Source organism: Geotrypetes seraphini, chromosome 8 (assembly GCF_902459505.1).
Source record: "Geotrypetes seraphini chromosome 8, aGeoSer1.1, whole genome shotgun sequence".
Classification (NCBI taxonomy): Eukaryota; Metazoa; Chordata; class Amphibia; order Gymnophiona; family Dermophiidae; genus Geotrypetes; species Geotrypetes seraphini.
The window spans coordinates 145,643,991-145,660,400 of record NC_047091.1 but is presented as its reverse complement, the minus strand read 5'-3'; the positions used below and the strand labels follow the sequence as shown (position 1 = coordinate 145,660,400).

The following is a 16,410-nucleotide window of genomic DNA, read 5'->3' as shown; positions in this document are numbered from 1 at the left end:
TTCCTGCACCCTTTGCTATAAATTGCAAAAGAGGTTACTTAAATCTAGGAAGTTGCAGTATGAGAAAATTTTCAAGTCAACTTTAGGTACATCAGATATGGCTGGAGATGCCGATGCTCAGCATTCAACAACTACAGCATCGATACCAGCACTGACAGCATTGAAATTTGTTCCACCTCTGTTTCAACTGTGCTGCCTTGCTTAGGGGAACCTCATAAGAAAGCTAAGAAGCATAAACACGTTTCCCCCTCCAGGCATGCTTCAGCATAGTCTCGAGTTCATCAGAGTATGCAAATCTTTGCTTAACTTGATGATTTCACAAAAAAAATTCTCAATTGGTATTATAGAACCATCAGAAGCGGCACCCCAAATACACAAAGTATTAGTTCCAGGGGCTGTGTTGCCGCTAGTGCTTCCTCATAGGCTCCTATACCAATTCATCATTAATTTTGTATTAATTTGTAATCACTAAATCTCTTTATTTTATATTTTTATTTTCTTTATATATTTTTTATAGTTAATATCAGATTATGATGCTTAAATAAATAATATTGAAATTTCGTAGGACTTATCTTTTAGAGTCCCAGTTCAGAATTAGCTGATACCAGGAACAGTTAGCCGCCAGCGCTGGCATGCATGTTTCATACAGCAATACTTCTTCAGGGTGTGGCAAAACTGCAATCAACAAACAATATTATTAGAACCTCCACTATTACTTCTTTATAGCATATACAGCATAAATAAACTTACTTATTTCTAGTAGAAAACTCTTTTAAACATGGTGGGTATAGAAACAGAAAGTGCCAAGGCCCATCGAGTCTGCCAAAAGGGCCAAGGCCCATCGAGTCTGCCCACTCCATTGACCCACCCCCCTAGTTAATCGCTGTTCCAGCGAGCAAGGTTAGGTCAATACTCCACCTATCCCACATCACAAAGACTAGGGATGAATGTGATAGGCTAGAATTAGCTCTCCCTAACAGCCCTTTTTACAGACCAGCGTTTCAAGTTAAAGACATCCAGTCGAATTCTGCATTGAGTCCCACCGCTTCCAGTGTGTGGAGTTCAAAAATCCACCTCTGTTCTTTGTAATTAATTAGGGACTCAATGTCACCACCCTCCCACCCTATTACAATCTCCTCCAAGATTCTCTATTTGAATTCCATGGGTTGATGTGCTATTTCCCAATGGGATACTAGAGGCGCTAAAGGGGTTTTGTTTTTCAATCTTGATTTATGCTCTGTGAGCCTAGTTATAATCATTCTTAAAGATCTGCTGATATATATCTTTTCACACAGGCAGATAATCGCATAAATCACTGATTTCGTAGAGCAGGTCATAAAAACATAAGAAGTTGCCTCCACTGGGTCAGACCAGCGGTCCATCACGCCCAGCGGTCCACTCCCGCGGCTGCCCATCAGGCCTATGACCTGTGAAGTGGTCCCTGACTATTCTTATAACCTACCTCTACTTCTATCTGTACCCCTCAATCCCCTTATCTTTTAGGAATCTATCTAAACCTTCCTTGAACCCCTGTAGCGTGCTCTGGCCTATCACAACCTCCGGAAGCGCGTGTTAGTTCTTAATGATATAGATCGATTTTGAGATGGAACAGTCCAACATGGGCCCTCTATTGTGGAATTGCACCACTGACAATGTCCACACTTACGGTGACCTGTCAAAGTTGTATCTGTGAGGTTGTAATCTAATCTTTTGTATGACAGCATTTCACCAATGGTTTTGCCTCAATGATAGGCCAGCATGGGAGGGACCATAAATTCTTCATATATTCACAGAATGGACCAATGTTTAAGAATAGTATTATGCCATTCTTTAGTGGAGGTATCAAAAGGAAACACCGCCACTATTCTGTCATCCTGAGGTGTTGAGCCATATTGGAGCAATGAATCCCTACTGATTAATTTAGCCCTCAGATAGGCTTGTTTTATCACAGTTTCTGGATATCCTCGGACCTTAAATTTTCACATCATCTGTTTGGACTGATATTTGTGAAAAGATATATATCAGCAGATCTTTAAGAATGATTAAAACTAGGTTCACAGAGCATAAATCAAGATTGAAAAACAAAATCCCTTTAGCGCCTCTAGTATCCTATTGGGGAAAAAGCACAATATCAACCCATGGAATTCAAATGGAGAATCTTGGAGGAGATTGTAATAGGGTGGGAGGGTGGTGACATTGAGTCCCTAATTAATTACAAAGAACAGAGGTGGATATTTGAACTCCACACTCTGGAACCTGTGGGATTCATTGCAGAATTAGACTGGATGTCTTTAACTTGAAACGCCGGTCTGTTAAAGGGCTGTTAGGGTGAGCCAATTCTAGCCTATCACATTCATCCCTGGTCTTTATGACGTGGGATAGGTGGAGCATTGACCTAACCTTGTTCGCTGGATCAGCGTTGATGCCCACCATGTTTAAAAGAGTGTTCCACTAGAAATAAGTACGCTTATTTATGATGTATATGCTATAAAGAAGTAATAGTGGAGGTTCTAATAATATTGTTTGTTGATTGCAGTTTTGCCACGCCCTGAAGAAGTATTGCTGTATGAAACATGCATATCGGCGCTGACGGCTAACTGTTCCTGGTATCACCTAATTCTGAACTGGGACTCTAAAAGATAAGTCCTATGAAATTTCAAAATTATTTATTTAAGCATCATAATCTGATATTAACTATAAAGAAAATAAAAATATAAAATAAATAGATTTAGCAATTACAAATTAATATAAAAATAATGATGAATTGGTATAGGAGCCTATGAGGAAGCACTAGCGGCAACACAGCCCCTGGAACTAATACTTTGTGTATTTGGGGTGCCGCTTCCGATGATTCTATAATACCAATTGATAATTTTTTGGGAAGTTAAGTCAAGTTAAGCAAAGATTTGCATACTCTGATGAACTTGATACTAATTGCAAATCGAAAAGAATTTCAGCTGGTTTAATTGATTTATCAGCATAGTCTCGACCATCTTCACCATTGATGCAGTCCAAGCATCTACACTCTGAAACGTTATCACCGTCAATGCAAATGGTGTCTTCTCTGAGGCGTGCCTCAACATCGAGGTCACTGATGCTGCCTGCACCAATTGTACCCTTGTCAATACCTGTATTGCACCATCTCTTCAAGATCAGCTCAGAAATCTGTTGCAGAAAGAGCTAGCTGGGATGCTGCAGTCACACTTAATGCAAATACCTGCTTCGATGCACCCAGTCTCAGCCCAGTCCAAGCAACATCCAAGGACTACATTGAGGGACCATTCTTGGACTCCAGAGTGTTTGAGGGTTTCAAATGAGGATACACACCTCATCTTCAAGAGAGTATACCACCTCATCACATTCTTGACGCTCGTCATAACATTCTCAACACACTCTATACTCACCTTGACGTTCTTCCAAGCATTTAAGTTTCACCTCAACATTTTCCATCCATAAGACCTAATGTAAAGGACTATGATTCAGACTTATCCCATCAATCTCCTACTCATTATTCAGAATTATCTGCAGAGTCCTATGGCATACCTGCAGATCCATTTCCACCAACTCCTTACAGAAAGTCCCCACCAAAAAGTCTGTACTAAATTTATCAGACAAATGGGGCAAACAATAAATATGAAATCAGAAACAGAGTTGATGGACACTTTAGACTACAAGGAGTGGCCTAAGGACTGCATAAAGCTACTTCTCTATAGCTTAGTCAAAGAGGCTTTATTTAAATACTGGGAAGCTCCCACTCACTGTCCTAGTCACTCCACGCAAACTCAACACTTTGTACAGAATTCAATCTTGCCTAGACTTTGATAAATCACAATTACAACACCAATCCTTAGTGGTGGAGTCTGCTTTGAAAAAGTCACAGTTCCAGAACTTATTCACCTGGAAGAAAAGACAGAACTTTTGATAAATGTGTGTTCCAGAGTTCCATGCTGGCATATTGAGCTATAACTTTTATGACATTTTATCTAAAGTCACTTATTCAGAAAATGTCTCTTTATGAACAATATATACATTCAGAGCACCTCAGTCCTACCAGCATCTCTCAAACAAGGAAATACACAGTGCATTCTGCCTTTGATGACTTTGATATTTCTCACACGTCAGCAGTGTCCATTGCCATGCACAGACAAGCGTGGCTCAGAATCTCCGATCTTGATGCCAATATACAAGATTGCCTCTCCAATATTCCTTGCTTAGGAGATGATCTATTTGGAGATCATATAGAAGAAACAATACAAAAATCAAGTCAACGCGGTCTTATCAGCCAAGAAAATATTCCAATACTTTTAGGCGTTCTACTTATTCCAAATATAGGTATAATCTACCTTCCTCATCCTCATGAACCTCTACTCAGATGTCCCAGGCAGCAAAGAACACAAAAATCTCCGTCATAGCCTCAGTCCAAGCAACAATAGTCTTTCTGACTCCACACTAGACAGCATAGTCAATATTTCTCAATCCTTACCTCAAACTCTTCCCATAGGAGGTCTACTCACCCACTACTTTCACCGATGGTCCTTGATAACTTGAGTTCGCTGAGTTCTCCAAGTGGTGAGTCAGGGCTATGCCTTTCATTTACAGAAAACACCTCCAAAGCTGCATTATCTTGAGTAGAGGTTCATAATACAGTTAGCCTCTACATCTCGCATTTAGGTGAGCACTTCAGTTTCATCATACAGCTCTATTTGGCACGTTTTCCAATTCCCTTCTGGAAGTTTGGGGCTTGATTAGGTCTTAGCTCCTATTTGGTAGAGCTCTAATTTAGCATCCTGTTTGTCTTGATTGTTTAGATTGTAAGCTCACTCGAGCAGGGACTGTCTCCTTTGGCTTTTTACAGCTCTGTGTATGTCTGGTAGTGCTGTAGAAATTATAGTAGTAGTAGTAGTAGTACTATCATAGCACATTGGATTAAGGAGGCCAGGGCAATCCCCAGATGGCCTTAAAATGCATTCTACCAGAGGACAGGAGGCTTTGTGGGTGGAGAGTGTTTTGGTACCACCAGATATTTTTAGAGCAGTAGGCTGGTCTGCTTTGAATTCTTTGGCTAGGCACTACTGTGCAGTTGTTCTCATTCGTCAGGAAGGCGTGTTCACCGAAACACAGACCGTGTAGGGTCCAGTTGGACTATTTCATATATATTTTTATGTTGTTATGGTTTTATTGTGAAAGAACATATAATAAATCATTTTCAGAACATCAGCATCTACAGTTTTATCGTTGGATTGATTCTTCTGTGGATTTTTTGGTCTTTTTTCTTTTGTTATTGAAGAAATGACGATTTTGCATAAACTATAGAGTTTTACCTCATGCAAAATCGTCATTTCTTTAATAAGACATTAACTATTTTTTCAGCAGCCCTCACTTTTTCCTTTCTCAGAACTGACACATTTCAATCATTATATTGAAAATAAAATAATTTTCCCTACCTTTGTTGTCTGTTGACTTTATTTTTCTGTGCTTTTAACTATGTTTCCAGGGCCTTCTTGTCCATTGACTGTTTTTCTCTCTGTCTTCACTTTCTGCCTTGTATCCATCTTTGGCATTAACTTAACATTCAATTTTTCTGCTTTCTTCTCAAAATCTACTTTTCCATATTCTACCTTCCCTTTCTTATTTCTCTCTCCTTCCCTTCCTATTTCCATGGTCTGACATCTCTTTCCTTACCACCAATGTAACATTTCTCTTTCCCTTCCTCCATTCTGCCCCCTGCAGTCCATCTCCCTTCCTCCTTTCTGGCCCCCCTCCCAGTCCAACATTTCTCCCTCCTTTCCACCAGTCCAACATTTTTTTCTCTCTTCCTCCTGCATGCTTCTCCTCTGGTCCTCTTTCCCTCAACCAAACAACATCTCTCTCCCTCCACGAGTCCAACTTTTTACTCTCTGCCCTCTCCCCCCTTCCCCAGTGTAACATTTCTCCTTCCCTTCTTTCTGTCCTCCCTATCCATCTTGCCCTCTCCATGAGTCCAACACTTCCTGCCTCCTGCACACTTTCTCTCTCTGTCCTTGCCTCTTCCCTCAGTGGTATCCCTCCTTCCCACCCACCCAACCCAACATGTTCTTTCCCCATGCACCATCTCACGCTCCCCTCCAGAATGTAGCATCTTTCCTTTCCCTCCCTTTCTGCCAGGTCCAGCAGCACCTCTTCTCCCTTCCTTTTACCTTCCCCTTGTCCAACAGTACCCCTTCTCCCTTCCCTGCTCCCCTTATCCAGCAGTACCCCTATTTTGCGGCCCATGGTCTTTACGTGATATCGTACACTGGGCAGGAAGAGAGGCTCTGGTGTCAGCTGACTTGAAACTTCCTGCTTCCATTGCATATGCCGGGACTCTTGCCTTCATCTTGCCTCCATACCCCCGGACCAGCAGCAGCAGGCTAAAGAAAGGAAGTAATGAGACCCGGCAGATATGTGAAGGCAAGTGTCCCGGCATACGTGAGGACAGCAGGAAGTTTCAAGTTAGCTGGTGCAAGAGCTTCTCTTCCTGCTCAGTGTGTGAGATCACACACAGACTGCGGGCCACAAAATAGGACCTGTGGGGCCACATGCGGACCACGACTTTAAGACCACTGGTATAGAGAGAAACAAATGTTTAAGACTGAGAACAGCCGTATAAAGGAAAAGCCAAAGTTTGTTTTTTTTAAGTAACACATAATGAAGACAGCTTTTACAATTCAAGTATTTGTTTTTAGCCTTTTTAACTTTCTCTAGAAGTGGAGACAACTTTGACACCATTTAAAATACATTTCTGATACCAGGTAGAATGAGGGAAAATAATTGTAGCAATCCATCCTTATCTGAAGGGCTCAAGCTTAGAGAAGTATCATTTTCAGCCCTTGACCAATCATTATGGTCCTACAAAAAAACTACTATATACAGTACTTGTAGTGATGTTTTAAAATACCTCCACATCTACATTTGGAGAACTTTCCCTGGGATCATAGTCATAGAGCGCCACCATTCTCCTTGTAGACATGGACTGTTGTCTTCCACTCCTTCTGTTCCGTTCTGTCACAAAGGGGAGAAAGCGATCAGATTTTTCTGAAACTCACAACATATGTTGTTGAGATGATAATCTATTGTATTTTGAAACTAGTATTTTGCAGAAAATGCCAACAATATATTTCTAATAATTATCCCAGAAAAGAAATAGATTGTCATTGGTTTATATTTTAGCTAATTATGATTTAGGAAGCAATTGAGCTCATATAATGATCAGTAATGGCAATGCTTCAGGCTTTGATGATGGAATAAATCAGGTTGAAATAAAAAGAGATTGCAAAAGTTGTCATCTATTAGTTGAGATACAAAAAGCTGAAGTATCCCCTCAGCTGTTAGCACTAGTTCTCCTTAATACAAAATATCTAATGTATGTAGTGCCTTGTGAAAGTCTTCACACCCCTGTACATTTCTCATTTTCTGTACTTAAAATGCATTGAATTAGAAGCTTCACTGATCTACTCAATATAATTTATGCTTTCTTTTGTACAGAAAGCTTCCCTTTATCTTAAGTGAGTTCTGATCACAGCAATTTAGTTCAGAGAGCCATAAGAAGAGGGATAAAGGGTTCATATATTAGTGAAAAAATGTTTCTCTCTAGTCTTAATCATCAAATTAGAGAGATACAGAATACATCTCACAGTCAGCACTGAGGTAAATGTCATCAGAAAGCATCCATTGATGTCAAAGGTGGTTGTGGAAATCCAAAACAACGAAATCACCACATAGTTCCACAGAAGTAAAAGAAAAACCCAAAACAAGGGCTGTGGAAACGATGTTATTGATGTAAATGAAATTTAACAACAAATATTCTTCACAAATTAAAAGTGATTCAAACAGATGTAAAATCAAACCATATAGCACACAGCAAAGAGTTGTCATACAGACCCAACCTGCCAGTGACCAACGATTTCACACACATTTTTGGATGCATCAGTGCATACTTAATTTATGTGGTACATTTGGATTGAACCCCATATGACAACTCTTTGCTGTGGTTTGATTTTACATCTGACTGCATCGCATTTAATTTGTGAAGAATATTTGTTATTCAAAGGTGGTTGTGGCACAGGAGCACCATGAAACCAGAGTGTTAAGGTGAGTGGAATCCCCAGCATGGACATATGGAAGCCCAGCACAGGAAACATCACTGTACTGCAAAATGTTAATATCAAGATACTCGTTATCCTTTTAGTGTGGCTATTAAATATGGTATACTACCTATATCTATATGATGACCTTTATATCACTATGCTGTATCTTGGTAGAAGTCAGATGTTTTTATAGCAGAGGTTGGCAAGATCTCTCCAAGGCCATTTGTGACTAATGTAGTCCCACACCCTTATGTCATTAACAGCCAGTTCCTACAGTTTAAAGAGCAAGCCAAGGGAAAACAGCAACACAAACCAGACAACACCATATATGAGGAGCAATGGGCCCCAGATGGGACAAAGAGGGTAGAATCTTAGGAAGGGAATTTTATTGAAGGGTTTGACATGGCCCATGTCTCCACAAAATGCTTGTGTCAGAAGCTTGTGTAGGGTAATGGCTTCCTTACTAATTCATTATCAGATATGTTCCAAAACAAGATAATACAAACATCTTGTCCTGCGCTGTCATCACAATGGAAGCAGTGTGTAGTTTTGAGTGCTATATATATAATTAGGGGGATGGTGTATATGATTCATTAATACATCTTAATTGCATTGCATTTAAAAATGTATGAAATGGACAGGCACAGTAACTATACTGTGTTGGGTGACAGATGCATGAGCATGCAGAGTTATAAACAAGCCATTTTATAACTGTAATGTCTAAAGAGAATGGTCTTAACTTATGGCTCCACATAAGTTATTCATTAGTAAGAGAAGATGAATAGGTTCCTCTTTTCATCCTCATTTTTCCTAACTTTTAAAATCACAAATTCCATAAACTACTTTTATGTAAAAGTTACTTTCAAAGGTATTTTTTGCATGTTTTTAAATTAAGCATAGCCCCCCAAATTATGTCCAAACAAGATGTCTGAAAAGATATTTCTGAAATTTATAAAGGGAGACCAATCGCTCTGCAACAATAACACCAAAATAAAGAGCAGAGATGATCATAGCAAACAAATTGTTGGTTAAATCTAAATATAATCGATATTTATTAAAATCCTAATACACTCAAATCAAAACAGGGACCCAACATACAATACTGCACGGCTGAATACAACACTTATTTTGTTTTAACAATAACACCATCTAGCTCATGATGCATTATTTTATACCATGTAACCTATGGCGTAATCCTATAGTGCAGAATCCTGATGTAGGCAGATATGCTGAAATATGGCCTGGGTCAAAGGATTTTAGTAAATATTGATTGTATTTAGATTTAATCAGCAATTTGTTTTGCCTTGATCATCTCTGCTCCTTTCTGTAATTTTTAAGGAACAACATGTTCATGATGCTTTCATGCTTTTGTAGTCTTACTTTCAAGAGATACTTTTTAAAGTATGCTTTTTGGCAACAAAGCATTTCAGCTGAATTTGCAGCTTGAATCAAGTGGGTGTTTCATTGTACAGACCTCTCTTAGATTTTCTGGACCTGCGATGCACTGATTGTGCGTTGTCTTTGAAACGATCACAGTTGACTTCAGGAAAGGAATGCATACAAATAAAAGAAGAGGCAAAGGTAGAAGCTGTTCAAAGACACGTTAAGAATTTCAGGTGGGTAAAAGATGAAGCAAAACATTTAGCATTGTTTTTAGTACAAGTAATGAAATATTTAAAATATGGGGAAAAAATTGTTTTTAAGAATGGAATACAGAGTTTTGTAGAATTCAGAATGCCTGTTTGTAGATTCCCTCTGCAGTGAAACTACACAATTCTTTTGTAACTAAACAATTATGGTATGTTTTTGGACAAAGTAATTAGCAGGACTACTATTTATATATTCGCTATAAAAATTAGACTGCCTTGCTGAATCAAAAGAATCAGCTGCAGCATTACACAAAGTGTAAAATACACAGACGACATAAAAAGACACAAGTACTCTAAATGTTAATATCAAGACACAAGCAGTTTGCTCCTCAGCATAAGAACTGGGTACCTAGCATAGATATAGCCAAGCTGTACTCTCTTCCTATATTGTAAATAGTTTTCTTTCAAGCATAAGGAAACTGGAGTTTTTGCCATAGGAGAGATGCCACCATTGAATGTCTTTTACTTGACAAGAGGACAGTTACGGCAGGGATCCTGTACATGCTTTTAAAAGATGACCTAGCATATCTCAAATCTATTTAGATATAGAGGATGTATTCCTTTAAGGACACCTAATTAAAATGTTTTGTGAGAAAGGTAGTCAGTGAAAATATAGGTTTGGGAGGTTCAAACAGTCATGTGGCCACCCAGCTGCCAGATTTTGTACAACCTGTAGCCTATGTATAAGCCTCAGGGAGACCTAGTTATAAGCTATTAAATAAGATCAGCGGTAATAAAGGCCTGTATTACCTATATCTGCCTGCCTACCTGTGCTACCAAATTAAAACTAAGGTCCAAACCGCCTACCTCCCCCACTTTCAAAAATGAATCCTCTAAAGTTCCCTTTGCAGATACAAACACTGACCCAACCCCTCACAGTAAGTGGACAGTGTTGCACTTTTGGATCTGGCAATGACAAAATGAGGCCAATGGAGAGAAGAAAGCAAGTAAATATATCTGGACTGCTGAGGTCTTTTCTTCCCTATTATATATTTTTAAAGGAAGAATAATTATTAAAATAATATAAAATTGTCTGAGTCAAGCTGTAGGCTCCCCCAGCTATAGTTGTCTGTGTGCATGTGAGATTTGCTAGTAGAAAGTTCCAAGAACAAAAAGAAACTGCAGAGAGAAAGTACAAGGTTCAGGCACTTTTATTGAAGTCAAAATATTTTCCAAGGAATGGCTCTTATTTAGATGAAGACCGGATCCTAAACGATCTGTGTTTCGGAGATGCATACCAGGGGCCTGAGTTCTGTACTTCACTAATGGAGAACCATGTGGAATGCAGCGGTGTTGTGTAAAGTTTGTGGTGACGGATGATGTTTATATCAGACTGCCACTCGGTGTGAACACTGGATATGAAAGTAAAATATTGCATGGCACCCACGAACTTACACAACACCGTTACATTCCACATGGTTCTCCACTAGTGAAGTACAGAACAATTCGTACCCCTGAAGAGAAGGAGTGTTTCTCCAAAAAACAGATCATGTTGAGTCCGGTCTTCATGTAAATGAGAGCCATCCCTTGGAAAACAACATTTTATTGACCAGTAAAAGTTACTGAACCTTGTACATTCCTCTCTGCAGTTTCTTTTTGGTTTTGGTGTTCTTCCTTCACTGCAGACTTCTTGGATTTTTCTTTGCCTTGCCTGGTAGACAATTCCATCATGTTTTCATATATTAAGTGCACTCTTGGATCAGACTGAGATAAGGAGACATATATTTGCAAAGAACTTAGAGGGTTCAGAGGAGAATGACACGTCTGATAAAAGGGATGGAAAACCTTTCATACGCTGAGAGATTGGAGAAACTGGCTCTCTTTTCCCTGGAGAAGAGGAGACTTAGAGGGGATATGATAGAGACTTACAAGATCATGAAGGGCATAGAGAGAGTAGAAAGAGAAATATTCTTCAAACTTTCAAAGAATAAAAGAACAAGAGGGCATTCAGAAAAGTTGAAAGGGGACAGATTCAAAACGAATGCTAGGAAGTTCTTCTTTACCCAACGTGTGGTGGACACCTGGAATGCGCTTCCAGAGGATGTAATAGGGCAGAGTATGGTACTGGGGTTTAAGAAAGGATTGGACAATTTCCTGCTGGAAAAGGGGATAGAGGGGTATAGATAGAGGATTACTGCACAGGTCCTGGACCTGTTGGGCCGCCGCGTGAGCGGACTGCTGGGCACGATGAACCTCAGGTCTGACCCAGCGGAGGCATTGCTTATGTTCTTATGTTAAAGTTCCATAGTAACCCACGGAACTTTGTAAGTTTAAATGCTTTGAAAATGAGCCCCTTGGTGTATTATTTGACTTGTTGAACATTTTTATTATATCTTAATAATGTGACTGAGAGACCATGAGTGCTAGACTGAAGTGGCAGCACTTACATGAAAATGCTGCCTATATGTGAGATGCTACACTATTTGTAAATGTTCTTTGTTGTTCTATCAGCTAAACAACATAAGTCTCATCAACATACGTAGTCAATGTTCAACAAAGTGCCCCAATAAAATCATTGAAACATGTTCAAATAATTGACATCAATTGCTATAAAGTTGTCACTTACCTGTTAGTAAACAAAATGCTGCTTGCTCCTGGCTCCGTCTGACAAGGCTTCCCATTTTGGAACCTTCAAACTGCTCTGCTGGGCCACTCAAAAGTATCTCATGTGTATCCAAAGGGCTTTGCAAAAGAAAGGAGAGCTCCTTTTAACCACGAACTCCTAGAAAATATGTAAAGGTTGTGTGAAACACTGTAACGTCACTCTCACTAAACTATGTCAACTGTGTGATTTTAAAAAAGGACATAGTCCATACTTTATCAAGTTCAACAAAATATTGTGGGTGTACACTGACCATGTGATTACCATGATTTTATTTTTTCTTTTGATCAGAGTGGAAACATCATCTGACTCAGTGTACAACCTTCACGTGTGATTCAACTTTTGTACTAATGTTATCAGCTGCCCTGTGACAAATTATATGTAGAATACACAACTAGAAAAATTTAGAACTTGGCTCATTGAAAACCTGAACTGTTTACGTACGAAGGTATTGACAACCCCTTCAGTTTTCTATTTTGTGCAAAAAAAAATATCATGGTTTTTTTTTGTTTGTTTTTTTTTTCATTTTCAATGGTTAATTCTTGAACACATTCATTCCCCATTAGGAGATGATAGAGTACAAGCATTAATTTATAAAGGATTCCTTTTACAAAGCTGTACTAGCAATTCCCATGCAGCAAATGTGATGCAGCCCATAGGAATTGAATGAGAATTGCTAGCTTAGATTTTTAAAAGGAGCCCCAAGATCAGTCTTGAATTTTTCATTTAAGAACAGTGGACCTGCATGGTCTTGAGTGTGTTCAGTGGAAAATTATCACTTAAAAGTTCAGCCCTATTCTTAAACCTTAATTTTTGTATCACAGTTGACAAAGTTTGGTGAGAGTGACATCACAATATTTGACATAAACTCTACCTATTTTCTAGGAGTTCATAGTTAAAGCCCTTTGGATACATATGTGATAGTTTTGATTAGCCTGGCAGAGGAGTTTGAAGATCCCTTAAACAGGAATCGACATGGGGAGCTTTGTTGACCAAAGGGGGGAGCCAGGAGTAAGCCACATTTTGTTTACCAACACTAAAGTGACAGTGTTATATAACATTTACAGTGATTTATGACAATTTGAATGTGTTGCATTGATTTTATTTAAGTGGGCACTTTATGGACACTAATAGGTGGACGTTGAATTCTGAGAGCTATTTATATTGAAGAGACTGAAAGGTGATGTTTGGCTGATATTAATGCCACAGGAAAGAGCATTTGCCAATAGTTTAGTGGCTGACATATAGGCAGCATTTTCACGTTAGTGCTGCCAATATAGTCTAGCACTGATGGTCTCTTAGTCACATTAGTAAGACATCAAAATTCACCAAGTCACGTAATGCACTAAATCTGACATATTTTCAGATGAGTCTTGGTTTTGTTGTTTGTTTGTTTTTTAAATCTTATTTCTACTCATAAGAAATTTTTGTGATTTGGAAATTCGTTGAGGACCAGCAAAATAGATGGGTAATTTCAGCACACTCAGCAATGCTTCCCACCTTGTTTATCTAAGCATTTGAGAATTACACTACACATGTGTGTGCATCTTCCTGCCTCCTGTCATGCGAATCTAGACGGTTGTGATTTTTCAATGGAGCTAAACAATAGTACTGTCCTAGTGCTCCACTTTCAGCTTGCTTCAAAATCTGTGATGCTGCTTTTGCTGGTTTTTTTGGTCCATGTGTGTAAATGCTGTTGTGCAGAAACCATTCTCAGTTCCTCTGCAATTATAATTTTCTGCAGTCTACTCTGGTCTCCTTAGGTCCTAAGCACCCAACTAGATACATTTTTCATTATATTCATTTGATTTCACTGTCACTGTGTATCTGGATCTGTCCAAGAAAAACACAATTCCCAGTAAATTTTAAAATTGTTCCAAGTATAACAGGACCATATCCATTCTTGGTGCCTGAAAAGCAATCATTAGGAGAATATATGTTCAAGCAGTGTAAATGTATTTTTGATGCAGATATGTCTTCCATGAAATTGGCATTGGAAAGAGCTGCATCAGACACTGGAGGTGTATCGATTGCCCTCAACATAAAACATCAGTAGAAGTCATTGGGGTCAGTCATCTCTGATCTCTTCCTTCACAGGAAGATGATTTGTCTTTATCCTCTTTTGCACCAAGGGACAAAGATGCTGGATGTTAGGCATAAGGCAAGGCTCACCAGCATGAATTCCCTTTAAAGCTTGGCACCAAGAGAATTGAGAGAGAGAGTTTCCAAGTGTCTTCAAAGTATCTGCATCATGAGGACCATTTATCCTTCATATTGGGCAGGGCGTGACACTTTTAAAGAATCAGAGACTGGCTTCCAATACATTAAAATATTTCAGGGACCTATGTCATCTCTGACTGTGATGCTACGGTCTTTGGTGATGGAGTTCATGAAAAAAGTTTGAAAATATCATGAAGCAGTTGTGCAGCAAAAAGCTATGACTTCAAATGCCATTGCTGAGGCTCACAGTGGTATAGTTGATAACACAAAGCTCAATCAGTGCCTGCAGGGGTTGCATCAATACCAAGGCCTCCCCTCTTCAGATCCCTCCCCGCCATATAAAAGATGTAAATCTTTGGAGGAACTTGTCAGGAGTTGACTAAGTTGATCTCATTTCCTTTGGAGATGAAGGAAAAACCAAGGGTAAATACATTGGACATTCAGCTGTTCGATAACCTCATCCTTCAGAAGCTGTAACAATGTTTGTTCACAGAATCCTTAAGCAGGTACAGATAAAGATGTTGGAGACCTCCCTCTATTCAGCAGGTTAACAAGAAGGTTGACTCTATGTACAGTTAAGAAAGCTCCAGGATTTGAGAAGATGGAGCTTCTTAATCATTCCCTGTTGATGAAATCCACTCTCAGAATGCCCAAAACTTTGAAGACTCAATTTTTGCTGCCTCCCCCCCACCACCCGGGTGAGAGGCAGGAACATTAATGTCGGGAAGAAGTTTTACCAGATCTCTGCTCACATACTGCATAGCTTCTTGGCATCTCTTCATGCACTTGCGGAACATTGTGTAAAGTGTGGCAGAGTTTTCTGACACTCTTCCTCAGGAGAAGTCCAATCAACTCCATCAACTAGTAGTCAATGGGTAAAAATGTGGAAAATACATGGTCTATACAACTGGTATGTCTAATAAGGCATCCAGATCCTTCGCAATGGGGATTAGTATTCATAGACTTGCCTGACTGCAGGCCTCGGACATCAAGTCATGAGTGCAGAAGAAGCTTCCTGGTGTATGGTACTGTGGAGAGAATCTTCCCAGAAAAAGGTACAGGATGCTATTATCTTCATCAAGCAGTACTCAAGCACTTTTAAGACCCACATCTGGCCTAACCTCTTCTTCCTGAAGCTTTTACATAGAGGGCAACAAAGTTCCAACTATTCTCAATGGTGTAGGTATCCGCCTCTCTCGTTCCTCCCAAATAACTTGGCTGGAGTGAGCTTGGACAGCAACTTCAGCATTTGGAACCTAAGATAATACCAGTCTATGAGTCAGTCTATGAGTCAGAAATATCAAAGAACAGATAAGTTAATTTAGTCATGTATTTGTAATGGGTATAACTAATGGGCAGACTGGCTGGACCGTTCAGGTCTTTATCTGCCATCATTTACTATGTCAGAATGTGTAGATGTTGCAGATACAGCACAAGATCTGTTCACCACAAATAGTATCCCAGCATAGATTTTGTCTGATCCTCAACATGCTTCTGCACAACAGCTTATTTTGACTGCTGTGCTGGTTATAATAGCAGGTGGATCTTCATCTTCAGTTTCGCTTTCTTCCAGTGCAGCTGCATTCATTCCTACAAAAGATGTTTAATGCAACCTCATGCAGACGTATCTCGTTCAACAGTCATTACTCCAGAACCAGCAGGAAATACAATTGTCTCAGGATCTAATATTTTTACTGTCTACTTCAGAGTTAAGTGCCAGATCCAGTGCTGTCTTCTTCTCTTCAGGGTGAACTCTCTCAAATAAAGTTATTGGATCCCTTAGATACACATTCTGGCCCTGATTCTGCAAAGTGCTCCAGATTGTAGGCAGCTG

At 39.4% G+C, this 16,410-nt stretch overlaps 1 protein-coding gene and 1 long non-coding RNA gene across 18 annotated transcripts in view; one reads left to right on the top strand and one right to left on the bottom strand.

Moving 5' to 3' along the window:
• RIMBP2 (RIMS binding protein 2) overlaps nt 1-16,410 on the bottom strand; it is a 598,797-nt gene that overhangs the window by 45,648 nt on the left and 536,739 nt on the right. For 10 of the 17 annotated variants that reach the window (XM_033956341.1, XM_033956346.1, XM_033956347.1 and 7 more), the window contains 2 exons: nt 9,580-9,645; nt 6,917-7,020 (listed from right to left, as the gene is read on the bottom strand). In XM_033956341.1, the coding sequence (XP_033812232.1) occupies nt 6,917-7,020; nt 9,580-9,645 (170 nt within the window). Of the gene's footprint in view, nt 1-6,916; nt 7,021-9,579; nt 9,646-12,417; nt 12,477-16,410 lie in introns of those variants that run through there. The other 7 variants (XM_033956345.1, XM_033956350.1, XM_033956358.1 and 4 more) reach the window with 2 other exon arrangements.
• The window catches only part of LOC117365687, a 28,252-nt gene that overhangs the window by 7,120 nt on the left and 4,722 nt on the right, over nt 1-16,410 (top strand). The window contains exon 2 of the long non-coding RNA XR_004540439.1: nt 9,578-9,721. This is a non-coding gene — a long non-coding RNA (uncharacterized LOC117365687). The remainder of the gene's footprint in view (nt 1-9,577; nt 9,722-16,410) is intronic.